General features: G+C 47.3%; 1 protein-coding gene across 1 annotated transcript; it reads left to right on the top strand.

The window, feature by feature from the left end:
• Positions 1 to 1,997: 1,997 nt before the first annotated feature.
• LOC139406275 (F-box and leucine-rich repeat protein 22) lies at positions 1,998 to 27,122 on the top strand. The gene is made up of 2 exons (XM_071148730.1): positions 1,998 to 2,552; positions 25,998 to 27,122. Exons 1-2 carry the CDS (start codon positions 2,176 to 2,178, stop codon positions 26,353 to 26,355), a joined length of 735 nt encoding a protein of 244 aa, XP_071004831.1. The 5' UTR covers positions 1,998 to 2,175; the 3' UTR covers positions 26,356 to 27,122.
• The last annotated feature ends 515 nt before the right edge of the window (positions 27,123 to 27,637 follow it).

Raw genomic sequence — 27,637 nt, 5'->3', positions numbered from 1 at the left:
TTGTACAAGGTAGCTACAGGAGTAGCCTATAGTCTACTTTAATAATGTCAGTGAATGTGCGATAGTATAATTGATTTCATTGATGAATGGAATTGTGGAGGAATTGTGGAATTGTGGGATTGTGAATGGAATTGCTAGGCTCCTTCATTCAGTGAATACTGAATGTCTTGCTGTCTGTGGGAGAATGTCAATGAAGGCTTTTCAGCCTTTGAACTATGGCAATGTCAAACTCATTTATAAATCTATATTTATTTTAGTCAAGAAATGATGAGCCAGAGCAACCAATCAGCATCACTGTAGCTGTTCTACCCCCCCCCCCCCCTGCTCTCCCTCCTCAACCAACCACATCCTGTTCAACCCACCACCCCCCCTGCTCTCCCTCCTCAACCAACCACATCCTGTTCAACCCACCACTCCCCCTGCTCTCCCTCCTCAACCAACCACATCCTGTTCAACCCACCACTCCCCCTGCTCTCCCTTTTCAACCAACCACATCCTGTTCTCCTGTTCAATTAATTTTCCTCCACACTGAAAAGGACTACATGTATACCTCATCTCAGTGCAGCATGGTCCAAGGCCTCATGGTCGGTCCAAGGCCTCATGGTCGGTCCAAGGCCTTCCAACAGGGTTCTTCGGCTGTCACCAAAGGAGAACACTTTTTGGTTCCAGGTAGAAATCCTTTTGGATCCATGTAGAACCCTCTGTGGAATGGAGCCCAAAAGGGTTCTACCTAGAAACAGAAGGGGTTCTACCTGGAGCCAAAAGGGTTCTACCTAGAAACAGAAGGGGTTCTACCTGGAGCCAAAAAGGGTTCTACCTAGAAACAGAAGGGGTTCTACCTGGAGCCAAAAGGGTTCTACCTAGAAACAGAAGGGGTTCTACCTGGAGCCAAAAAGGGTTCTACCTAGAAACAGAAGGGGTTCTACCTGGAGCCAAAAGGGTTCTACCTAGAAACAGAAGGGATTCTACCTGGAGCCAAAAGGGTTCTACCTGGAGCCAAAAGGGTTCTACCTAGAAACAGAAGGAGTTCTACCTGGAGCCAAAAAGATTTCTACCTAGAAAGAGAAGGTATTCTACCTGGAGCCAAAACGGGTTCTACCTGGAACCAAAAAGGGTTACCCTATGGTGACAGTGGAATAATCCTGTTTGTAGATAGATAAAAAGGTGCTAAGTGTAGGCCTGTATTGCAGTGGTGGTTCTGTGGTTTACTGTAAAGAAAATAATAGGTGGTGAGGAGTTAATCAGAAATACTATGAAACATCCCCACTTTTGGCACACATTTGCAAGCAGGTAACGTAACCTGTGTGTGCTTGAGGCATGTGTGATCACAGGACCAAGCGTGCAACGCCGTCATCAAGGCAAAGGATGGCTATTTGAAGAACCTCGAATATAAAATATATTTTTGATTTGTTTAACACTTTTTTGGTTACTACATGATTCCATATGTGTGATTTCATAGTTTTGATTCTTCACTATTATTCTACAATGTAGAAAATAGTAATAAAATAAAGAAAACCCTTGAATGAGTAGGTGTCCAAACTGTTGACTGGTAGTGTATATGTTCAGGCTGATGTATGTTTCAATCAATAAATCAAATGTATTTATGAAGCCCTTTTATACATCAGCTGATGTCTCAAAGTGCTGTACAGAAACCCAGCCTAAAACCCCAAACAGCAAGCAATGCAGATGTAGAAGCACAGTGGCTAGGAATTCTGGGAGATTCTGGGCCTCTACACTAGTGTAAACATCTGTCCCTGTCCAGAGAGCCAGAACGTGTGGAGGAAACAGGTTGACAGATGGGAGAGAGGGGTTTGTGTGTGTGTGTCTGTCTCTCACAGAGGGAGTGTGTGTCTTAGCTCACACACTTCTCTCTCTGACAGCTCCACCAAACAGTTGGCCTCCACCTCCCAAAATAACCTCCATTCCACAGCCATATATGTCCAGCAGCAACTGTGTTACCCTCGAGCCCCCCACCCTGCTCCAAGCTCTCAGCCTGTGCTGAGAAGGCATCATATATCCAGGCAGGACAATACAGTCGATTTGCTGCTGCCTCATTGTAGCCTGGAGGCAGCTGGTCAGTGGTAAGCTTTGGGGACCCGAGGATCAGACGAGGCCTCTCTCTGTCCATCGGAGCCTGGTCAGCCAGTCTTTCTGTGTCTGTCTCACCGTGCAACCATGGACGCCAGCACCACCAAGCTCATCCAGCCCACTACGGACCTCACCATCACCCAGTTGAACCAGGAGTGTCTCCTCCACCTCCTCTCCTACCTGGATAAAGACAGTTGTAGGTCTTTCTCCCTGACCTGCCATCGGCTCAGAGAGGTCTACTTGGACCCCAGGCTGTGGTCACTGCTCTTGTTCCACTCCCCCTCTGAGCTGAGGAGAGAGAACTATGTGTTAGGATCGTCGCTGCGCTATCTGGCTGTCACCTGGCACAGCTCCAGGGTCAAGGTCTGTAACATAGAGGACTGGATGAAGAATCAGTTCCAGAAGGATCTCTGTAGTAAACATGAGAGTCTGGTCAGCAGCTTCCTAGAACGTGTCTGTACCATGTAAGTAAATATCTGTTTATATATGTTAACATGTGTTTCTGTTAACCTGTGTTTTTGTTAACCTGTGTTTCTGTTTATATATGTTAACCTGTGTTTCTGTTTTATATATGTTAACCTGTGTTTCTGTTAACCTGTGTTTCTGTTTATATATGTTAACCTGTGTTTCTGTTAACCTGTGTTTCTGTTTTATATATATTAACCTGTGTTTCTGTTTATATATGTTAACCTGTGTTTCTGTTTATATATGTTAACCTGTGTTTCTGTTAACCTGTGTTTCTGTTAACCTGTGTTTCTGTTAACCTGTGTTTCTGTTAACCTGTGTTTCTGTTTTATATATGTTAACCTGTGTTTCTGTTTATATATGTTAACCTGTGTTTCTGTTTTATATATGTTAACCTGTGTTTCTGTTTTATGTATGTTAACCTGTGTTTCTGTTTATGTATGTTAACCTGTGTTTCTGTTTATATATGTTAACCTGTGTTTCTGTTTATACGTGTTAACCTGTGTTTCTGTTTATGTGTTAACCTGTGTTTCTGTTTATATGTGTTAACCTGTGTTTTTGTTTATATATGTTAACCTGTGTTTCTGTTTATACGTGTTAACCTGTGTTTCTGTTTATATGTGTTAACCTGTGTTTCTGTTTATATGTGTTAACCTGTGTTTTTGTTTATATATGTTAACCTGTGTTTCTGTTTATACGTGTTAACCTGTGTTTCTGTTTATACATGTTAACCTGTGTTTCTGTTTATACGTGTTAACCTGTGTTTCTGTTTATATATGTTAACCTGTGTTTCTGTTTATATATGTTAACCTGTGTTTCTGTTTATATACAGGGCATTCAGAAAGTATACAGACCCCTGGACTTTTTCGTAACAGCCTTATTCTAAAATGGATTAAATAAAGATCCTCGTCGATCTACTCACACAACCTCATAATGACAACGCTAAAACAGGTTATTAGAAATGTTTATGAATTTATAAAAAAAATAAAAAACATACTGTATTCAGACCCTTTGCTAGGAGACTCGAAATTGAGCTCAGATGCATACGGTTTCCATGGATCATCCTTGATGTTTCTACAACTTGATTTGAGTCCAACTGTTGTAAATTCAATTGATTGGACATGATTTGGAAAGGCACACACCTGTCTATATAAGGTCCCACAGTTGACAGTACATGTCAGAGCAAAAACCAAGCCATGAGGTGGAAGGAATTGTCCGTAGAGCTCCAAGACAGGATTGTGTCGAGGCACAGATCTGGGGAAGGGTACCAAACAATGTCTGCAGCATTGAAGGTCCTCAAGAACACACTGCCCTTCATCATTCTTAAATGGAAGAAGTTTGGAACCACCAAGACTCTTCCTAGAGCTGCCTGCCCTCCCAAACTGAGTAATCGGAGAAGGGCCTTAGTCAGGGAGGTGACCAAGAACCCGATGGTCCCTCTGACAGAGCTCCAGAGTTCCTCAGTGGAGATGGTTGTCCTTCTGAAGGTTCTCCCATCTCTGCAGCACTCCACCAATCAGGCCTTTATGGCAGATTGGCCAGACAGAAGCCACTCCTCAGTAAAAGGCACATGAAAGCCTGCTTGGAGTTTGCCAAAAGGCACCTAAAGACTCTCACACCATGAGAAACAAGATTGTCTGGTCTGATGAAACCAAGAGTAAACTCTGGCCTGAATTCCAACCGGCAGGTCTGGAGGAAACCTGGCACCATCCGTACAGTGAAGCATGGTGGTGCCCAAAAAAGGTGTGTGTGTAAGTAAAGAAATAAAACAACAGTAAAAATACATTTGAAAAAAGAGTAGCAAGGCTAAATACAGACACCTGTTAGTCAGGCTTATTGAGGTAGTAGGTATCGTTAAAGTGACTGTGCACATATGATGAACACAGAGTAGCAGAAGCGTAAAAAGAGGGGTTGGCGGGTGGTGGGACACAATGCTTTGCACACTCTTGGCATTCTCTCAACCAGCTTCATGAGATAGTCACCTGGATTGCATTTCAATTAACAGGTGTGTCTTAAGCTAATTTGTGGAATTTCTTTCCTTCTTCGCCGGGTCTTGCTTGTTAGTGCAGAATAACTGATGAATTTACTATCTCTGAAGAGTGCTCTGAAATTGGAGTAGATTGCTAGCCAGAGTGAATTTGCAAATGCGAGAGATGCTAACTGGATAAGTCGTTCAGCATAGCTAGCTATCTAGCTAGCAAAGTGATGGTCTTTTATTGCTAGCTAACCAAATGGCACGTACATCTCTTGCTGTAGCCAATGAAAAACGATAAGAGGACAGCCACCCACTCCTCCACTGACATGACGTCCTCCTAGCTGCTAGCAAGCTAACATTAGGCTCTGTGTTTTTAACTTGCTACATAAATAGATACGGTAGCATATTAGCCAAAGTTGGTTTTGTAGCATAAACTGGAAATGTGGTATTTTGGACTGATATTATCTGGAAAGTAGTTAAAACGCTGTCAGTTCCACTTTAAGGGTGGATGCATTAAGTCTCCAATATCTTATTTTTTGGGGTTGTTGTGCCGAGATCCAGATCTATCTACACTCGGACGTGGTCAGATATGACTGGGGCGTGGTCAGATATGACTGGGGCGTGGTCAGATATGACTAGGGCGTGGTCAGATATGACTGGGGCGTGGTCAGATATGACTGGGGCGTGGTCAGATATGACTAGGGCGTGGTCAGATATGACTGGGGCGTGGTCAGATATGACTGGGGCGTGGGTCAGATATGACTGGGGCGTGGTCAGATATGACTGGGGCGTGGTCAGATATGACTGGGGCGTGGTCAGATATGACTGGGGCGTGGTCAGATATGACTGGGGCGTGGGTCAGATATGACTGGGGCGTGGGTCAGATATGACTGGGGCGTGGTCAGATATGACTGGGGCGTGGTCAGATATGACTGGGGCGTGGTCAGATATGACTGGGGCGTGGTCAGATATGACTGGGGCGTGGTCAGATATGACTGGGGCGTGGTCAGATATGACTGGGGCGTGGTCAGATGTGACTGGGGCGTGGTCAGATATGACTGGGGCGTGGGTCAGATATGACTGGGGCGTGGTCAGATATGACTGGGGCGTGGTCAGATATGACTGGGGCGTGGTCAGATATGACTGGGGCGTGGTCAGATATGACTGGGGCGTGGTCAGATATGACTGGGGCGTGGTCAGATATGACTGGGGCGTGGTCAGATATGACTGGGGCGTGGTCAGATATGACTGGAGCGTGGTCAGATATGACTGGGGCGTGGTCAGATATGACTGGGGCGTGGTCAGATATGACTGGGGCGTGGTCAGATATGACTGGGGCGTGGTCAGATATGACTGGGGCGTTTTTGTTTATAAGGATGACACTGCCTCTTTTGTTTGAACTGAAAGAAGAACATTAAGTTTAGCATGCTCTGTTGCAGATAAATGTATCTTGTAAAATTTGCAATTGAAACCTGGCACCATCCGTACAGTGAAGCATGGTGGTGCCCAAAAAAGGTGTGTGTGTAAGTAAAGAAATAAAACAACAGTAAAAATACATTTGAAAAAAGAGTAGCAAGGCTATATACAGACACCTGTTAGTCAGGCTTATTGAGGTAGTAGGTATCGTTAAAGTGACTGTGCACATATGATGAACACAGAGTAGCAGAAGCGTAAAAAGAGGGGTTGGCGGGTGGTGGGACACAATGCTTTGCACACTCTTGGCATTCTCTCAACCAGCTTCATGAGATAGTCACCTGGATTGCATTTCAATTAACAGGTGTGTCTTAAGCTAATTTGTGGAATTTCTTTCCTTCTTCGCCGGGTCTTGCTTGTTAGTGCAGAATAACTGATGAATTTACTATCTCTGAAGAGTGCTCTGAAATTGGAGTAGATTGCTAGCCAGAGTGAATTTGCAAATGCGAGAGATGCTAACTGGATAAGTCGTTCAGCATAGCTAGCTATCTAGCTAGCAAAGTGATGGTCTTTTATTGCTAGCTAACCAAATGGCACGTACATCTCTTGCTGTAGCCAATGAAAAACGATAAGAGGACAGCCACCCACTCCTCCACTGACATGACGTCCTCCTAGCTGCTAGCAAGCTAACATTAGGCTCTGTGTTTTTAACTTGCTACATAAATAGATACGGTAGCATATTAGCCAAAGTTGGTTTTGTAGCATAAACTGGAAATGTGGTATTTTGGACTGATATTATCTGGAAAGTAGTTAAAACGCTGTCAGTTCCACTTTAAGGGTGGATGCATTAAGTCTCCAATATCTTATTTTTTGGGGTTGTTGTGCCGAGATCCAGATCTATCTACACTCGGACGTGGTCAGATATGACTGGGGCGTGGTCAGATATGACTGGGGCGTGGTCAGATATGACTAGGGCGTGGTCAGATATGACTGGGGCGTGGTCAGATATGACTGGGGCGTGGTCAGATATGACTAGGGCGTGGTCAGATATGACTGGGGCGTGGTCAGATATGACTGGGGCGTGGGTCAGATATGACTGGGGCGTGGTCAGATATGACTGGGGCGTGGTCAGATATGACTGGGGCGTGGTCAGATATGACTGGGGCGTGGTCAGATATGACTGGGGCGTGGGTCAGATATGACTGGGGCGTGGGTCAGATATGACTGGGGCGTGGTCAGATATGACTGGGGCGTGGTCAGATATGACTGGGGCGTGGTCAGATATGACTGGGGCGTGGTCAGATATGACTGGGGCGTGGTCAGATATGACTGGGGCGTGGTCAGATATGACTGGGGCGTGGTCAGATATGACTGGGGCGTGGGTCAGATATGACTGGGGCGTGGTCAGATATGACTGGGGCGTGGTCAGATATGACTGGGGCGTGGTCAGATATGACTGGGGCGTGGTCAGATATGACTGGGGCGTGGTCAGATATGACTGGGGCGTGGTCAGATATGACTGGGGCGTGGTCAGATATGACTGGGGCGTGGTCAGATATGACTGGAGCGTGGTCAGATATGACTGGGGCGTGGTCAGATATGACTGGGGCGTGGTCAGATATGACTGGGGCGTGGTCAGATATGACTGGGGCGTGGTCAGATATGACTGGGGCGTTTTTGTTTATAAGGATGACACTGCCTCTTTTGTTTGAACTGAAAGAAGAACATTAAGTTTAGCATGCTCTGTTGCAGATAAATGTATCTTGTAAAATTTGCAATTGAAACCTGTTCCTTTTTGAAGAATGTTAAAATTGTCTTCCACTTGACTATAGAAAGCCCTCTTGTTGATAGTTGAAGTCGAATTAAAATGAAAACAGTTGAAATTATGGAATTTTCTGACTTTCAGCACCATGAGCTGTCCATTTCCGATGCAAATAGCCCGGGTAGCCATTTGATTAGATGTTCAGGAGTCTTGTGGCTTGGGGGTAGAAGCTGTTAAGAAGCCTTTTGTACCTAGACTTGGTGCTTGGTACAATATAACAGAAAAAACACAGTGATCTCCCGAAGTATTGGGACAGTGACAATTTGTTTAGGCTCTGTACTCCATCACTTTGGATTTGAAAAGACTCAATGAATATGAGGTTAAAGTGCAGACTGTCATCCATATTGGGTATATATATAACTATATATAACATATATATATATATAACTGTTTAGAAACTAAAGCACCTTTTGTACACAGAATATAATGTAGAATAGAACACTAATACATTCATGTGGAAGCTACTGTGATTATGGATAATCCTGAATGAATCGTCAATAATGATGCATGAGGAAGAGCCTTATTCTAACCCCTTATTCTAACACAAATATTCTAACCCCTAAGACATGCTAACCTCTCACCATTACCAATAACAGGGAAGTTTAGCATTTTATATCATACCCCCAAGACATGCTAACCTCTCACCATTACAATAACAGGGGAGGTTAGCATTTTATATCATACCACTAAGACATGCTAACCTCTCACCATTACAATAACAGGGAGTGGTTAGCATTTTATATCGTACCCCCAAGACATGCTAACCTCTCACCATTACAATAACAGGGGAGGTTAGCATTATATATCATACCTCCAAGACATGCTAACCTCTCACCATTACAATAACAGGGGAGGTTAGCATGTTATATATCATACCCCCAAGACATGCTAACCTCTCACCATTACAATAACAGTGGAGGTTAGCATTATATATCATACCTCCAAGACATAGTAACCTCTCACCATTACCAATAACAGGGGAGGTTAGCATTTTATATCGTACCCCCAAGACATGCTAACCTCTCACCATTACAATAACAGGGGAGGTTAGCATTTTATATCATACCCCTAAGACATGCTAACCTCTCACCATTACAATAACAGGGGAGGTTAGCATGTTATATATCATACCCCCAAGACATGCTAACCTCTCACCATTACAATAACAGTGGAGGTTAGCATTATATATCATACCTCCAAGACATAGTAACCTCTCACCATTACCAATAACAGGGGAGGTTAGCATTTTATATCGTACCCCCAAGACATGCTAACCTCTCACCATTACCAATAACAGGGGAGGTTAGCATTTTATATTATACCCGCAAGACATGCTAAACTCTCACCATTACCAATAACAGGGGAGCTTAGCATTTTATAACGTACCCCCAAGACATGCTAACCTCTCACCATTACCAATAACAGGGGAGGTTAGCATTTTATATTATACCCGCAAGACATGCTAAACTCTCACCATTACCAATAACAGGGGAGGTTAGCATTTTATATCATACCCCCAAGACATGCTAACCTCTCACCATTACAATAACAGGGGAGGTTAGCATTTTATATCATAACAACAAGCAACTTTCTCACGATTCATTCAGGATTATCCATAACCATGGTAGCACCCAGATTAATGTGGAAGTGTTCAGAAACATTCTATTCTTATTTACAATAAAAGTAAAAAAGTCAAATGACACAATACGTTATTTACCATTAACTTCTATTGGACACAAAATAATCTGTCCCAATAATGTTGGAGCGCACTGTAATACCACAGAACACCCGTTAATAACAGCCACCGTAAAACACCCGTTAATAACAGCCCACCCTAGAACACCCGTTATTAACAGCCCACCCTAGAACACCCGTTAATAACAGCCCACTGTAGAACACCCGTTATTAACAGCCCACCCTAGAACACCCGTTAATAACAGCCCACCCTAGAACACCCGTTAATAACAGCCCACTGTAGAACACCCGTTATTAACAGCCCATCCTAGAACACCCGTTAATAACAGCCCACCCTAGAACACCCGTTATTAACAGCCCACCCTAGAACACCTGTTAATAACAGCCCACTGTAGAACACCCGTTAATAACAGCCCACCCTAGAACACTTGTTAATAACAGCCCACCCTAGAACACCTGTTAATAACAGCCCACTGTAGAACACCCGTTATTAACAGCCCACCCTAGAACACCCGTTAATAACAGCCCACCCTAGAACACTTGTTAATAACAGCCCACCCTAGAACACCCGTTAATAACAGCCCACTGTAGAACACCCGTTATTAACAGCCCACCCTAGAACACCCGTTAATAACAGCCCACCCTAGAACACCCGTTAATAACAGCCCACCCTAGAACACCCGTTAATAACAGCCCACCCTAGAACACCCGTTAATAACAGCCCACTGTAGAACACCCGTTAATAACAGCCCACCCTAGAACACCCGTTAATAACAGCCCACCCTAGAACACCCGTTAATAACAGCCCACCCTAGAACACCCGTTAATAACAGCCCATCCTAGAACACCTGTTAATAACAGCCCACCCTAGAACACCTGTTAATAACAGCCCACCCTAGAACACCCGTTAATAACAGCCCACCCTAGAACACCCGTTAATAACAGCCCACCCTAGAACACCCGTTAATAACAGCCCACTGTAGAACACCCGTTAATAACAGCCCACCCTAGAACACCCGTTAATAACAGCCCACCCTAGAACACCCGTTAATAACAGCCCACCCTAGAACACCCGTTAATAACAGCCCACCCTAGAACACCCGTTAATAACAGCCCCGGCTATGACTGTGTCCCAAATGGACTGCAGAAGGTTCTTCAGTTATCCTAATGACCAGAAGCCAATATGGACTGCTGGAGGTTCTTCAGTTATCCTGAGGACCAGAACCCAATATGGACTGCTGAAGGTTCTTCAGTTATCCTAATGACCAGAACCCAATATGGACTGCTGAAGGTTCTTCAGTTATCCTAATGACCAGAACCCAATATGGACTGCTGGAGGTTCTTCAGTTATCCTAATGACCAGAACCCAATATGGACTGCTGAAGGTTCTTCAGTTATCCTAATGACCAGAACCCAATATGGACTGCTGGAGGTTCTTCAGTTATCCTAATGACCAGAACCCAATATGGACTGCTGAAGGTTCTTCAGTTATCCTGATGACCAGAACCCAATATGGACTGCTGAAGGTTCTTCAGTTATCCTAATGACCAGAACCCAATATGGACTGTTGAAGGTTCTTCAGTTATCCTAATGACCAGAACCCAATATGGACTGCTGGAGGTTCTTCAGTTCTCCTGAGGACCAGAACCCAATATGGACTGCTGAAGGTTCTTCAGTTATCCTAATGACCAGAACCCAATATGGACTGCAGAAGGTTCTTCAGTTATCCTAATGACCAGAACCCAATATGGACTGCTGAAGGTTCTTCAGTTATCGTAATGACTAGAACCCAATATGGACTGCTGAAGGTTCTTCAGTTCTCCTGAGGACCAAAGACTTAACCAAAGACAGTTGCTTCTCAAATGGCACCCTATTCCCTATATAGTGCACTACACTTGACAAGGGCCCATTGAGCTCTGGTAAATAGTAATGTAGGGAATATTTGGGACACAGTCCATAGTTTCACCACTAGGAGGCAGTGTTGAAATGCCTAAAGGTGAATGGGAGGGTCACTGTTGACTTGTTTTGGACTTCAGTCTTATTGATAGGAGCAAAAATAGTTTCGGTTCTGAATTAAAAGTGCCAATTATTATAATTGTTTTGACTTTATACCGATTTTTATTTGAGGTGTTTTATACTTTTTGTGTGGTTGGGTTTTATACTGAGATTTGATGATTTGTTTTAATGTTTGTTTTATTAAACACTAACTGTGGATGACACAGTTGAGGTCCCTAACTGAATGTAAGCCTGTCTCTCTCAATGTTATATAAACTGATTGAGTCATTCACATGTAACGCCTCACGTTTCATTCCCAGAAAACAACAGTGCAGTGCAGGCTATGTTGGACCAATTCCCTTTTGAACACATTAAGTTGCTCACTTTACTGGACTCTGTGGATATGGACTGTAGTGCAGAGTTTCCAACATGTTTTCTGTGAGGGGGAAAGGGGAGAGGTCGAGGGGGAGAGGGCAAGGGGAGGAGGGGGAGAGGGCAAGGGGAGGAGGGGAGAGGGAATGGGGAGGAGGGGGAGAGGGGGAGAGGGCAAGGGGAGGAGGGGAGAGGGAATGGAAAGGAGGGGGAGAGGGAATGGGGAGGAGGGGGAGAGGGAATGGGGAGGAGGGGGAGAGGGAATGGGGAGGAGGGGAGAGGGCATGGGGAGGAGGGGGAGAGGGCATGGGGAGGAGGGGGAGAGGGCATGGGGAGGAAGGGGAGAGGGCAAGGGGAGGAGGGGAAGAGGGAATGGGGAGGAGGGGGAGAGGGCATGGGGAGGAGGGGAGAGGGCAAGGGGAGGAGGGGGAGAGGGCATGGGGAGGAAGGGGAGAGGGCAAGGGGAGGAGGGGGAGAGGGCAAGGGGAGGAGGGGGAGAGGGCAAGGGGAGGAGGGGGAGAGGGCAAGGGGAGGAGGGGGAGAGGGCATGGGGAGGAGGGGAGAGGGCAAGGGGAGGAGGGGGAGAGGTCATGGGGAGGAGGGGAGAGGGCAAGGGAAGGAGGGGAGAGGGCAAGGGGAGGAGGGGAGAGGGCAAGGGGAGGAGGGGAGAAGACAAGGGGAGGAGGGGGAGAGGGAATGGGGAGGAGGGGAAGGAGGGGGAGAGGGAAATAGTTTTTCCCCCTCATCATTCTATACACAATACCCCATAATGACAAAGCAAAAACAGGTTTTTAGAATAAATCAACTGAAATATAACATTTACATAAGTATTCAGACCCTTTACTCAGTACTTTGTTGAAGCGCTTTTGGCAGTGATGACAGCCTAGAGTTTTCTTTGGCATGACACTACAAGCTTGGCACACCTGTATTTGGGGAGTTTCTCCCATTCTTCTCTCTAGATCCTCTCAAGCTCTGTCAGGTTGGATGGGGAGCGTCGCTGCACAGCTATTTTCATCAGGGATCTCACTGTACTTTGCTCCTTTCAGCTTTCTCTTGATCCTGACTAGTCTCCCAGTCCCGGCCGCTGAAAAACATCTCCACAGCATGATGCTGCCACCACCATCCTTCACTGTAGGGATGGTGCCAGGTTTCCTTTAGATGTGACACTTGGCATTCAGGCCAATGAGTTTATTCTTGGTTTCATTAGATCAGAGAATATTTAGGTGCCTTTTGGCAAACTCCAAGCGGTCTGTCGTGTCCTTTTAGTGAGGAGTAGCTTCCGTCTGGCCACTCTACCTGATTTGGTGGAGTGCTGCAGAGATGTATGTCCTTCTGGAAGGCTCTCCCTTCTCCACAGAGGAACTCTGGAGCTCTGTCATAGTGAATAAGGTATTTCAGTTTTATATTTCTAGTACATTTTGTAAAAAAAAAATGCACTTTGTCATTATAAGGTATTGTGATGTCATTATGGGCGATTGTGATGTCTGGCAGTCTCTATGGGGGTGCCACAGGGTTCAATTCTTGGGCCGACTCTCTTCTCTGTATACATCAATGAGGTCGCTCTTGCTGCTGGTGAGTCTCTGATCCACCTCCATGCAGACGACACCATTCTGTATACTTCTGGCCCTTCTTTGGATACTGTGTTAACAACCCTCCAGGCAAGCTTCAATGCCATACAACTCTCCTTCCGTGGCCTCCAATTGCTCTTAAATACAAGTAAAACTAAATGCATGCTCTTCAACCGATCGCTACCTGTAACTACCCGCCTGTCCAACATTACTACTCTGGACGGCTTCGACTTAGAATACGTGGACAACTACAAATACTTAGGTGTCTGGTTAGACTGTAAACTCTCCTTCCAGACCCATATCAAACATCTCCAATCCAAAGTTAAATCTAGAATTGGCTTCCTATTTCGCAACAAAGCATCCTTCACTCATGCTGCCAAACATACCCTTGTAAAACTGACCATCCTACCAATCCTCGACTTTGGCGATGTCATTTACAAAATAGCCTCCAATACCCTACTCAACAAATTGGATGCAGTCTATCACAGTGCAATCCGTTTTGTCACCAAAGCCCCATATACTACCCACCATTGCGACCTGTACGCTCTCGTTGGCTGGCCCTCGCTTCATACTCGTCGCCAAACCCACTGGCTCCATGTCATCTACAAGACCCTGCTAGGTAAAGTCCCTTATCTCAGCTCGCTGGTCACCATTGCATCTCCCACCTGTAGCACACGCTCCAGCAGGTATATCTCTCTAGTCACCCCCAAAACCAATTCTTTCTTTGGCCGCCTCTCCTTCCAGTTCTCTGCTGCCAATGACTGGAACGAACTACAAAAATCTCTGAAACTGGAAACACTTATCTCCCTCACTAGCTTTAAGCACCAACTGTCAGAGCAGCTCACAGATTACTGCACCTGTACATAGCCCACCTATAATTTAGCCCAAACAACTACCTCTTTCCCTACTGTATTTTATTTATTTATTTATTTTGCTCCTTTGCACCTCCATTATTTTTATTTCTACTTTGCACTTTCTCCCATTGCAAATCTACCATTCCAGTGTTTTACTTGCTATATTGTATCTACTTTGCCACCATGGCCTTTTTTGCCTTTACCTCCCTTATCTCACCTCATTTGCTCACATCGTATATAGACTTGTTTATACTGTATTATTGACTGTATGTTTGTTTTACTCCATGTGTAACTCTGTGTCGTTGTATGTGTCGAACTGCTTTGCTTTATCTTGGCCAGGTCGCAATTGTAAATGAGAACTTGTTCTCAACTTGCCTACCTGGTTAAATAAAGGTGTTCTCAACTAGCCTACCTGGTTAAATAAAGGTGTTCTCAACTAGCCTACCTGGTTAAATAAAGGTGTTCTCAACTAGCCTACCTGGTTAAATAAAGGGGAAATAAAAAATAAAAATAAAAAAATATGGGAGGTTGTGATGTCATTATGGGAGGTTGTGATGTCATTATGGGAGGTTGTGATGTCATTATGGGAGGTTGTGATGTCATTATGGGGGGTTTAGATTGATGAGGAAAAACATTGATTTAATCCCTTTTAGAATAAGGCTGTAACGTAACAAAATGTGAAAGTCAAGGGGTCTGAATACTTTCTGAAGGCCCTCTGTATGTATAGGTTGTTCAGTGTAATATTAATACAATGTATTTATATAGTGCTTTTCAAGGACCCAGCATCGCTTAACAGCCTTAAGAGTCTATTGACACACCCTTGTATAGGCATCCGCCTATATAGGCCTTCTGTGCCTTCTGTGCTACAGTGGTGTTTGTCTTTTCACAAAAAAATGTCTGTAGCGTCCGAATGGTTTGGCTGTTTTGCTCTACGACCCCCACAACCCCAATGGGACTCCTCCTCTGAAGTCGATAATTCTAATGCTGCAACCTCTGTCTGAAACAAACTGATATGACCCCACTGTGGAATGGGGAGGCTCTCACAAACACGATGGTGTTCTCCATGTTCCTCTACGACCCCCACAAGTGTCACGGGACTCTGAAGGTGACCCGTACAAATGTAGGAAGAAGTGTCACGGGACTCTGAAGGTGACCCGTACAAATGTAGGAAGTAGTGTCACGGGACTCTGAAGGTGACCCGTACAAATGTAGGAAGAAGTGTCACGGGACTCTGAAGGTGACCCGTACAAATGTAGGAAGTAGTGTCACGGGACTCTGAAGGTGACCCGTACAAATGTAGGAAGTAGTGTCACGGGACTCTGAAGGTGACCCGTACAAATGTAGGAAGTAGTGTCACGGGACTCTGAAGGTGACCCGTACAAATGTAGGAAGTAGTTTTGTGTCATCAAAAAAAAGGGTTTAAAAAATGTGCAAAAAAATATGGATATTTCCTCAGCTTTATTATATGTTTTAGACAAAGGAGAGACACTTTTTTGCCATTAATATGAATGTGTTATTCAATGTGTTTCTATTGGCTATAGTAGTATGACCATCTTAACATATTATTTTATCTTAGTACCAGCCTTAACCTGGTATCTTGTCCTTCCTCCCTCCAGGTCTGATTAGTTTAGTACCAGCCTTAACCTGGTCTCTTCCTCCCTCCAGGTCTTGTTAGTTTAGTACCAGCCTTAACCTGGTCTCTTCCTCCCTCCAGGTCTTGTTAGTGTAGTACCAGCCTTAACCTGGTCTCTTCCTCCCTCCAGGTCTGGTTAGTTTAGTACCAGCCTTAACCTGGTCTCTTCCTCCCTCCAGGTCTGGTTAGTGTAGTACCAGCCTTAACCTGGTCTCTTCCTCCCTCCAGGTCTTGTTAGTTTAGTACCAGCCTTAACCTGGTCTCTTCCTCCCTCCAGGTCTTGTTAGTTTAGTACCAGCCTTAACCTGGTCTCTTCCTCCCTCCAGGTCTGGTTGGTTTAGTACCAGCCTTAACCTGGTCTCTTCCTCCCTCCAGGTCTGGTTAGTTTAGTACCAGCCTTAACCTGGTATCTTGTCCTTCCTCCCTCCAGGTCTGGTTGGTTTAGTACCAGCCTTAACCTGGTCTCTTCCTCCCTCCAGGTCTTGTTAGTTTAGTACCAGCCTTAACCTGGTCTCTTCCTCCCTCCAGGTCTGGTTGGTTTAGTACCAGCCTTAACCTGGTCTCTTCCTCCCTCCAGGTCTTGTTAGTTTAGTACCAGCCTTAACCTGGTCTCTTCCTTCCTCCATGTCTGGTTAGTTAACCTGGTCTCTTCCTCCCTCCAGGTCTTGTTAGTGTAGTACCAGCCTTAACCTGGTCTCTTCCTCCCCCCAGGTCTGGTTGGTTTAGTACCAGCCTTAACCTGGTCTCTTCCTCCCTCCAGGTCTTGTTAGTTTAGTACCAGCCTTAACCTGGTCTCTTCCTTCCTCCATGTCTGGTTAGTTACTCTGGTCTCTTCCTCCCTCCAGGTCTGGTTAGTTTAGTACCAGCCTTAACCTGGTCTCTTCCTCCCTCCAGGTCTGGTTGGTTTAGTACCAGCCTTAACCTGGTCTCTTCCTTCCTCCATGTCTGGTTAGTTAACCTGGTCTCTTCCTCCCTCCAGGTCTTGTTAGTGTAGTACCAGCCTTAACCTGGTCTCTTCCTCCCTCCAGGTCTGGTTGGTTTAGTACCAGCCTTAACCTGGTCTCTTCCTCCCTCCAGGTCTGGTTGGTTTAGTACCAGCCTTAACCTGGTCTCTTCCTCCCTCCAGGTCTGGTTTGTTTAGTACCAGCCTTAACCTGGTCTCTTCCTCCCTCCAGGTCTGGTTAGTGTAGTACCAGCCTTAACCTGGTCTCTTCCTCCCTCCAGGACTTGTTAGTTTAGTACCAGCCTTAACCTGGTCTCTTCCTCCCTCCAGGTCTTGTTAGTGTAGTACCAGCCTTAACCTGGTCTCTTCCTCCCTCCAGGTCTGGTTAGTTTAGTACCAGCCTTAACCTGGTCTCTTCCTCCCTCCAGGTCTGGTTAGTGTAGTACCAGCCTTAACCTGGTCTCTTCCTCCCTCCAGGTCTTGTTAGTTTAGTACCAGCCTTAACCTGGTCTCTTCCTCCCTCCAGGTCTTGTTAGTTTAGTACCAGCCTTAACCTGGTCTCTTCCTCCCTCCAGGTCTGGTTGGTTTAGTACCAGCCTTAACCTGGTCTCTTCCTCCCTCCAGGTCTGGTTAGTTTAGTACCAGCCTTAACCTGGTATCTTGTCCTTCCTCCCTCCAGGTCTGGTTGGTTTAGTACCAGCCTTAACCTGGTCTCTTCCTCCCTCCAGGTCTTGTTAGTTTAGTACCAGCCTTAACCTGGTCTCTTCCTCCCTCCAGGTCTGGTTGGTTTAGTACCAGCCTTAACCTGGTCTCTTCCTCCCTCCAGGTCTTGTTAGTTTAGTACCAGCCTTAACCTGGTCTCTTCCTTCCTCCATGTCTGGTTAGTTAACCTGGTCTCTTCCTCCCTCCAGGTCTTGTTAGTGTAGTACCAGCCTTAACCTGGTCTCTTCCTCCCCCCAGGTCTGGTTGGTTTAGTACCAGCCTTAACCTGGTCTCTTCCTCCCTCCAGGTCTTGTTAGTTTAGTACCAGCCTTAACCTGGTCTCTTCCTTCCTCCATGTCTGGTTAGTTACTCTGGTCTCTTCCTCCCTCCAGGTCTGGTTAGTTTAGTACCAGCCTTAACCTGGTCTCTTCCTCCCTCCAGGTCTGGTTGGTTTAGTACCAGCCTTAACCTGGTCTCTTCCTTCCTCCATGTCTGGTTAGTTAACCTGGTCTCTTCCTCCCTCCAGGTCTTGTTAGTGTAGTACCAGCCTTAACCTGGTCTCTTCCTCCCTCCAGGTCTGGTTGGTTTAGTACCAGCCTTAACCTGGTCTCTTCCTCCCTCCAGGTCTGGTTGGTTTAGTACCAGCCTTAACCTGGTCTCTTCCTCCCTCCAGGTCTGGTTTGTTTAGTACCAGCCTTAACCTGGTCTCTTCCTCCCTCCAGGTCTGGTTAGTGTAGTACCAGCCTTAACCTGGTCTCTTCCTCCCTCCAGGTCTTGTTAGTTTAGTACCAGCCTTATCCTGGTCTCTTCCTCCCTCCAGGTCTTGTTAGTTTAGTACCAGCCTTAACCTGGTCTCTTCCTCCCTCCAGGTCTGGTTAGTGTAGTACAAGCCTTAACCTGGTCTCTTCCTCCCTCCAGGTCTTGTTAGTTTAGTACCAGCCTTAACCTGGTCTCTTCCTCCCTCCAGGTCTGGTTGGTTTAGTACCAGCCTTAACCTGGTCTCTTCCTCCCTCCAGGTCTGGTTAGTTTAGTACCAGCCTTAACCTGGTATCTTGTCCTTCCTCCCTCCAGGTCTGGTTGGTTTAGTACCAGCCTTAACCTGGTCTCTTCCTCCCTCCAGGTCTTGTTAGTTTAGTACCAGCCTTAACCTGGTCTCTTCCTCCCTCCAGGTCTGGTTGGTTTAGTACCAGCCTTAACCTGGTCTCTTCCTCCCTCCAGGTCTTGTTAGTTTAGTACCAGCCTTAACCTGGTCTCTTCCTTCCTCCATGTCTGGTTAGTTAACCTGGTCTCTTCCTCCCTCCAGGTCTTGTTAGTGTAGTACCAGCCTTAACCTGGTCTCTTCCTCCCTCCAGGTCTGGTTGGTTTAGTACCAGCCTTAACCTGGTCTCTTCCTCCCTCCAGGTCTGGTTGGTTTAGTACCAGCCTTAACCTGGTCTCTTCCTTCCTCCATGTCTGGTTAGTTACTCTGGTCTCTTCCTCCCTCCAGGTCTGGTTAGTTTAGTACCAGCCTTAACCTGGTCTCTTCCTCCCTCCAGGTCTGGTTGGTTTAGTACCAGCCTTAACCTGGTCTCTTCCTTCCTCCATGTCTGGTTAGTTAACCTGGTCTCTTCCTCCCTCCAGGTCTTGTTAGTGTAGTACCAGCCTTAACCTGGTCTCTTCCTCCCTCCAGGTCTGGTTGGTTTAGTACCAGCCTTAACCTGGTCTCTTCCTCCCTCCAGGTCTGGTTGGTTTAGTACCAGCCTTAACCTGGTCTCTTCCTCCCTCCAGGTCTGGTTAGTTTAGTACCAGCCTTAACCTGGTATCTTGTCCTTCCTCCCTCCAGGTCTGGTTGGTTTAGTACCAGCCTTAACCTGGTCTCTTCCTCCCTCCAGGTCTTGTTAGTTTAGTACCAGCCTTAACCTGGTCTCTTCCTCCCTCCAGGTCTGGTTGGTTTAGTACCAGCCTTAACCTGGTCTCTTCCTCCCTCCAGGTCTTGTTAGTTTAGTACCAGCCTTAACCTGGTCTCTTCCTTCCTCCATGTCTGGTTAGTTAACCTGGTCTCTTCCTCCCTCCAGGTCTTGTTAGTGTAGTACCAGCCTTAACCTGGTCTCTTCCTCCCCCCAGGTCTGGTTGGTTTAGTACCAGCCTTAACCTGGTCTCTTCCTCCCTCCAGGTCTTGTTAGTTTAGTACCAGCCTTAACCTGGTCTCTTCCTTCCTCCATGTCTGGTTAGTTACTCTGGTCTCTTCCTCCCTCCAGGTCTGGTTAGTTTAGTACCAGCCTTAACCTGGTCTCTTCCTCCCTCCAGGTCTGGTTGGTTTAGTACCAGCCTTAACCTGGTCTCTTCCTTCCTCCATGTCTGGTTAGTTAACCTGGTCTCTTCCTCCCTCCAGGTCTTGTTAGTGTAGTACCAGCCTTAACCTGGTCTCTTCCTCCCTCCAGGTCTGGTTGGTTTAGTACCAGCCTTAACCTGGTCTCTTCCTCCCTCCAGGTCTGGTTGGTTTAGTACCAGCCTTAACCTGGTCTCTTCCTCCCTCCAGGTCTGGTTTGTTTAGTACCAGCCTTAACCTGGTCTCTTCCTCCCTCCAGGTCTGGTTAGTGTAGTACCAGCCTTAACCTGGTCTCTTCCTCCCTCCAGGTCTTGTTAGTTTAGTACCAGCCTTATCCTGGTCTCTTCCTCCCTCCAGGTCTTGTTAGTTTAGTACCAGCCTTAACCTGGTCTCTTCCTCCCTCCAGGTCTGGTTAGTGTAGTACAAGCCTTAACCTGGTCTCTTCCTCCCTCCAGGTCTTGTTAGTTTAGTACCAGCCTTAACCTGGTCTCTTCCTCCCTCCAGGTCTGGTTGGTTTAGTACCAGCCTTAACCTGGTCTCTTCCTCCCTCCAGGTCTGGTTAGTTTAGTACCAGCCTTAACCTGGTATCTTGTCCTTCCTCCCTCCAGGTCTGGTTGGTTTAGTACCAGCCTTAACCTGGTCTCTTCCTCCCTCCAGGTCTTGTTAGTTTAGTACCAGCCTTAACCTGGTCTCTTCCTCCCTCCAGGTCTGGTTGGTTTAGTACCAGCCTTAACCTGGTCTCTTCCTCCCTCCAGGTCTTGTTAGTTTAGTACCAGCCTTAACCTGGTCTCTTCCTTCCTCCATGTCTGGTTAGTTAACCTGGTCTCTTCCTCCCTCCAGGTCTTGTTAGTGTAGTACCAGCCTTAACCTGGTCTCTTCCTCCCTCCAGGTCTGGTTGGTTTAGTACCAGCCTTAACCTGGTCTCTTCCTCCCTCCAGGTCTGGTTGGTTTAGTACCAGCCTTAACCTGGTCTCTTCCTTCCTCCATGTCTGGTTAGTTACTCTGGTCTCTTCCTCCCTCCAGGTCTGGTTAGTTTAGTACCAGCCTTAACCTGGTCTCTTCCTCCCTCCAGGTCTGGTTGGTTTAGTACCAGCCTTAACCTGGTCTCTTCCTTCCTCCATGTCTGGTTAGTTAACCTGGTCTCTTCCTCCCTCCAGGTCTTGTTAGTGTAGTACCAGCCTTAACCTGGTCTCTTCCTCCCTCCAGGTCTGGTTGGTTTAGTACCAGCCTTAACCTGGTCTCTTCCTCCCTCCAGGTCTGGTTGGTTTAGTACCAGCCTTAACCTGGTCTCTTCCTCCCTCCAGGTCTGGTTAGTTTAGTACCAGCCTTAACCTGGTCTCTTGTCCTTCCTCCCTCCAGGTCTTGTTGGTTTAGTACCAGCCTTAACCTGGTCTCTTCCTCCCTCCAGGTCTGGTTAGTTTAGTACCAGCCTTAACCTGGTCTCTTCCTCTCTCCAGGTCTGGTTGGTTTAGTACCAGCCTTAACCTGGTCTCTTCCTCCCTCCAGGTCTTGTTAGTGTAGTACCAGCCTTAACCTGGTCTCTTCCTCCCTCCAGGTCTGGTTAGTTTAGTACCAGCCTTAACCTGGTCTCTTCCTCCCTCCAGGTCTGGTTAGTGTAGTACCAGCCTTAACCTGGTCTCTTCCTCCCTCCAGGTCTTGTTAGTTTAGTACCAGCCTTAACCTGGTCTCTTCCTCCCTCCAGGTCTTGTTAGTTTAGTACCAGCCTTAACCTGGTCTCTTCCTCCCTCCAGGTCTGGTTGGTTTAGTACCAGCCTTAACCTGGTCTCTTCCTCCCTCCAGGTCTGGTTAGTTTAGTACCAGCCTTAACCTGGTATCTTGTCCTTCCTCCCTCCATGTCTGGTTGGTTTAGTACCAGCCTTAACCTGGTCTCTTCCTCCCTCCAGGTCTTGTTAGTTTAGTACCAGCCTTAACCTGGTCTCTTCCTCCCTCCAGGTCTGGTTGGTTTAGTACCAGCCTTAACCTGGTCTCTTCCTCCCTCCAGGTCTTGTTAGTTTAGTACCAGCCTTAACCTGGTCTCTTCCTTCCTCCATGTCTGGTTAGTTAACCTGGTCTCTTCCTCCCTCCAGGTCTTGTTAGTGTAGTACCAGCCTTAACCTGGTCTCTTCCTCCCCCCAGGTCTGGTTGGTTTAGTACCAGCCTTAACCTGGTCTCTTCCTCCCTCCAGGTCTTGTTAGTTTAGTACCAGCCTTAACCTGGTCTCTTCCTTCCTCCATGTCTGGTTAGTTACTCTGGTCTCTTCCTCCCTCCAGGTCTGGTTAGTTTAGTACCAGCCTTAACCTGGTCTCTTCCTCCCTCCAGGTCTGGTTGGTTTAGTACCAGCCTTAACCTGGTCTCTTCCTTCCTCCATGTCTGGTTAGTTAACCTGGTCTCTTCCTCCCTCCAGGTCTTGTTAGTGTAGTACCAGCCTTAACCTGGTCTCTTCCTCCCTCCAGGTCTGGTTGGTTTAGTACCAGCCTTAACCTGGTCTCTTCCTCCCTCCAGGTCTGGTTGGTTTAGTACCAGCCTTAACCTGGTCTCTTCCTCCCTCCAGGTCTGGTTTGTTTAGTACCAGCCTTAACCTGGTCTCTTCCTCCCTCCAGGTCTGGTTAGTGTAGTACCAGCCTTAACCTGGTCTCTTCCTCCCTCCAGGTCTTGTTAGTTTAGTACCAGCCTTATCCTGGTCTCTTCCTCCCTCCAGGTCTTGTTAGTTTAGTACCAGCCTTAACCTGGTCTCTTCCTCCCTCCAGGTCTGGTTAGTGTAGTACAAGCCTTAACCTGGTCTCTTCCTCCCTCCAGGTCTTGTTAGTTTAGTACCTGCCTTAACCTGGTCTCTTCCTCCCTCCAGGTCTGGTTGGTTTAGTACCAGCCTTAACCTGGTCTCTTCCTCCCTCCAGGTCTGGTTAGTTTAGTACCAGCCTTAACCTGGTATCTTGTCCTTCCTCCCTCCAGGTCTGGTTGGTTTAGTACCAGCCTTAACCTGGTCTCTTCCTCCCTCCAGGTCTTGTTAGTTTAGTACCAGCCTTAACCTGGTCTCTTCCTCCCTCCAGGTCTGGTTGGTTTAGTACCAGCCTTAACCTGGTCTCTTCCTCCCTCCAGGTCTTGTTAGTTTAGTACCAGCCTTAACCTGGTCTCTTCCTTCCTCCATGTCTGGTTAGTTAACCTGGTCTCTTCCTCCCTCCAGGTCTGGTTGGTTTAGTACCAGCCTTAACCTGGTCTCTTCCTCCCTCCAGGTCTGGTTGGTTTAGTACCAGCCTTAACCTGGTCTCTTCCTTCCTCCATGTCTGGTTAGTTACTCTGGTCTCTTCCTCCCTCCAGGTCTGGTTAGTTTAGTACCAGCCTTAACCTGGTCTCTTCCTCCCTCCAGGTCTGGTTGGTTTAGTACCAGCCTTAACCTGGTCTCTTCCTTCCTCCATGTCTGGTTAGTTAACCTGGTCTCTTCCTCCCTCCAGGTCTTGTTAGTGTAGTACCAGCCTTAACCTGGTCTCTTCCTCCCTCCAGGTCTGGTTGGTTTAGTACCAGCCTTAACCTGGTCTCTTCCTCCCTCCAGGTCTGGTTGGTTTAGTACCAGCCTTAACCTGGTCTCTTCCTCCCTCCAGGTCTGGTTAGTTTAGTACCAGCCTTAACCTGGTATCTTGTCCTTCCTCCCTCCAGGTCTGGTTGGTTTAGTACCAGCCTTAACCTGGTCTCTTCCTCCCTCCAGGTCTTGTTAGTTTAGTACCAGCCTTAACCTGGTCTCTTCCTCCCTCCAGGTCTGGTTGGTTTAGTACCAGCCTTAACCTGGTCTCTTCCTCCCTCCAGGTCTTGTTAGTTTAGTACCAGCCTTAACCTGGTCTCTTCCTTCCTCCATGTCTGGTTAGTTAACCTGGTCTCTTCCTCCCTCCAGGTCTTGTTAGTGTAGTACCAGCCTTAACCTGGTCTCTTCCTCCCCCCAGGTCTGGTTGGTTTAGTACCAGCCTTAACCTGGTCTCTTCCTCCCTCCAGGTCTTGTTAGTTTAGTACCAGCCTTAACCTGGTCTCTTCCTTCCTCCATGTCTGGTTAGTTACTCTGGTCTCTTCCTCCCTCCAGGTCTGGTTAGTTTAGTACCAGCCTTAACCTGGTCTCTTCCTCCCTCCAGGTCTGGTTGGTTTAGTACCAGCCTTAACCTGGTCTCTTCCTTCCTCCATGTCTGGTTAGTTAACCTGGTCTCTTCCTCCCTCCAGGTCTTGTTAGTGTAGTACCAGCCTTAACCTGGTCTCTTCCTCCCTCCAGGTCTGGTTGGTTTAGTACCAGCCTTAACCTGGTCTCTTCCTCCCTCCAGGTCTGGTTGGTTTAGTACCAGCCTTAACCTGGTCTCTTCCTCCCTCCAGGTCTGGTTTGTTTAGTACCAGCCTTAACCTGGTCTCTTCCTCCCTCCAGGTCTGGTTAGTGTAGTACCAGCCTTAACCTGGTCTCTTCCTCCCTCCAGGTCTTGTTAGTTTAGTACCAGCCTTATCCTGGTCTCTTCCTCCCTCCAGGTCTTGTTAGTTTAGTACCAGCCTTAACCTGGTCTCTTCCTCCCTCCAGGTCTGGTTAGTGTAGTACAAGCCTTAACCTGGTCTCTTCCTCCCTCCAGGTCTTGTTAGTTTAGTACCAGCCTTAACCTGGTCTCTTCCTCCCTCCAGGTCTTGTTAGTTTAGTACCAGCCTTAACCTGGTCTCTTCCTCCCTCCAGGTCTGGTTAGTGTAGTACAAGCCTTAACCTGGTCTCTTCCTCCCTCCAGGTCTTGTTAGTTTAGTACCAGCCTTAACCTGGTCTCTTCCTCCCTCCAGGTCTGGTTGGTTTAGTACCAGCCTTAACCTGGTCTCTTCCTCCCTCCAGGTCTGGTTGGTTTAGTACCAGCCTTAACCTGGTCTCTTCCTCCCTCCAGGTCTTGTTAGTTTAGTACCAGCCTTAACCTGGTCTCTTCCTCCCTCCAGGTCTGGTTGGTTTAGTACCAGCCTTAACCTGGTCTCTTCCTCCCTCCAGGTCTTGTTAGTTTAGTACCAGCCTTAACCTGGTCTCTTCCTTCCTCCATGTCTGGTTAGTTAACCTGGTCTCTTCCTCCCTCCAGGTCTGGTTGGTTTAGTACCAGCCTTAACCTGGTCTCTTCCTCCCTCCAGGTCTGGTTGGTTTAGTACCAGCCTTAACCTGGTCTCTTCCTCCCTCCAGGTCTGGTTGGTTTAGTACCAGCCTTAACCTGGTCTCTTCCTTCCTCCATGTCTGGTTAGTTACTCTGGTCTCTTCCTCCCTCCAGGTCTGGTTAGTTTAGTACCAGCCTTAACCTGGTCTCTTCCTCCCTCCAGGTCTGGTTGGTTTAGTACCAGCCTTAACCTGGTCTCTTCCTTCCTCCATGTCTGGTTAGTTAACCTGGTCTCTTCCTCCCTCCAGGTCTTGTTAGTGTAGTACCAGCCTTAACCTGGTCTCTTCCTCCCTCCAGGTCTGGTTGGTTTAGTACCAGCCTTAACCTGGTCTCTTCCTCCCTCCAGGTCTGGTTGGTTTAGTACCAGCCTTAACCTGGTCTCTTCCTCCCTCCAGGTCTGGTTAGTTTAGTACCAGCCTTAACCTGGTCTCTTGTCCTTCCTCCCTCCAGGTCTTGTTGGTTTAGTACCAGCCTTAACCTGGTCTCTTCCTCCCTCCAGGTCTGGTTAGTTTAGTACCAGCCTTAACCTGGTCTCTTCCTCTCTCCAGGTCTGGTTGGTTTAGTACCAGCCTTAACCTGGTCTCTTCCTCCCTCCAGGTCTTGTTAGTGTAGTACCAGCCTTAACCTGGTCTCTTCCTCCCTCCAGGTCTGGTTAGTTTAGTACAGCCTTAACCTGGTCTCTTCCTCCCTCCAGGTCTGGTTAGTTTAGTACCAGCCTTAACCTGGTCTCTTCCTCCCTCCAGGTCTGGTTAGTTTAGTACCAGCCTTAACCTGGTCTCTTCCTCCCTCCAGGTCTTTGACTGTTACTGTAGATCATGTTATGTATGCTTCATTTACCACACTATTTACCTACTAGCACTAACTTTTCTGATACCTTCTTTTTTGAGGAAAACATTACTACGTACTGTGATTATGTGGTTGTTTCACCTAGCTAATCTTAATATGAATTCATGAACTAAGTCTCTCTTTAAGAACGCCTGCTAAATTGCTACAATGTCAAATATACATGATTCTTCCTTTCTCCAGGTGTCCTAACCTGCTGTCCCTGACCCTGTCTGGCTGCGGGCATATCTCAGACCAGGAAGTGATCTGTGTTCTGCAGAGCTGCAGCCGCCTCCGCTCCCTCCATCTGGAGAACTGTGTCCGGGTCACAGACCTGACCCTGCAGGCCCTGGTGCTCCACGGGGCCGGCCTCCACCAGGTCACAGTGGACTTCTGCCGTAATGTTACCCAGGCAGGGCTGGAGATGATCCGGGAAAGACGGCCGGACATTAGGCTGACCGCTGAGAGGAGCGCAGGGATGATACCTGATAGTAAACCGGACAAGAGGACGCAGCTACCACTCAGACGGAGACTTATGCAGAAGGTCCTAATGTTCTCCTGATGACATCACTACAGTTCCCCTGATGAGGCTGTGTCTCTATGGGCCCTGGTTAAAAAGAGTGCACTACATGGGGAATAGGGAGCTATTTAGGAATAGAGTGCCATTTGGGAGACAAACCTACTGCTGAAGAAGGTCCTGCAGTTGTCATGATGAGAGGCCATGGTTGTGTCCCAAATGGTACCTTATTCCTTATATAGTGCACTGCTTTAGACCAGAACCCAATATGGACTGCTGAAGGTTATTCAGTTCTCCTGATGACCAGAACCCAATATGGACTGCAGAAGGTTCTTCAGTTCTCCTGAGGACCATAGACTTAACCACAGACATCTTCTTCTCAAATAGCACCCTATTCCCTATATAGTGCACTACACTTGACAAGGGCCCATTGAGCTCTGGTAAATAGTAATGTAGGGAATATTTGGGACACAGTCCATAGTTTCACCACTAGGAGGCAGTGTTGAAATGCCTAAAGGTGAATGGGAGGGTCACTGTTGACTTGTTTTGGACTTCAGTCTTATTGATAGGAGCAAAAATAGTTTCGGTTCTGAATTAAAAGTGCCAATTATTATAATTGTTTTGACTTTATACCGATTTTTATTTGAGGTGTTTTATACTTTTTGTGTGGTTGGGTTTTATACTGAGATTTGATGATTTGTTTTAATGTTTGTTTTATTAAACACTAACTGTGGATGACACAGTTGAGGTCCCTAACTGAATGTAAGCCTGTCTCTCTCAATGTTATATAAACTGATTGAGTCATTCACATGTAACGCCTCACGTTTCATTCCCAGAAAACAACAGTGCAGTGCAGGCTATGTTGGACCAATTCCCTTTTGAACACATTAAGTTGCTCACTTTACTGGACTCTGTGGATATGGACTGTAGTGCTTCAACATGTTCTCTGTGAGGGGGAAAGGGGAGAGGTCGAGGGGGAGAGGGCAAGGGGAGGAGGGGGAGTGGGCAAGGGGAGGAGGGGGAAAGGGGAGAGGTCGAGGGGGAGAGGGCAAGGGGAGGAGGGGGAGAGGGCAAGGGGAGGAGGGGAGAGGGAATGGGGAGGAGGGGGAGAGGGAATGGGGAGGAGGGGGAGAGGGAATGGGGAGGAGGGGGAGAGGGCAAGGGGAGGAGGGGGAGAGGGCAAGGGGAGGAGGGGGAGAGGGCAAGGGGAGGAGGGGGAGAGGGCAAGGGGAGGAGGGGAGAGGGAATGGGGAATGGGGAGAGGGCAAGGGGAGGAGGGGGAGAGGGCAAGGGGAGGAGGGGGAGAGGGCAAGGGGAGGAGGGGGAG

The sequence above is a fragment of the Oncorhynchus clarkii genome, chromosome 4, assembly GCF_045791955.1.
Source record: "Oncorhynchus clarkii lewisi isolate Uvic-CL-2024 chromosome 4, UVic_Ocla_1.0, whole genome shotgun sequence".
NCBI lineage: Eukaryota > Metazoa > Chordata > Actinopteri > Salmoniformes > Salmonidae > Oncorhynchus > Oncorhynchus clarkii.
Note: the sequence above shows the minus strand (reverse complement) of the source record. Positions and strands in the feature narration are given on the sequence as shown.

What these genes read in the sequence shown, in the direction of transcription:
- LOC139406275 (XM_071148730.1), top strand. Translation starts at nt 2,176, where the DNA reads ATGGACGCCAGCACCACCAAGCTCATCCAGCCCACTACGGACCTCACC. An exon ending in CTAGAACGTGTCTGTACCAT is followed by an intron (nt 2,553 to 25,997) that starts GTAAGTAAATAT and finishes TCCTTTCTCCAG; the next exon opens with GTGTCCTAACCTGCTGTCCC.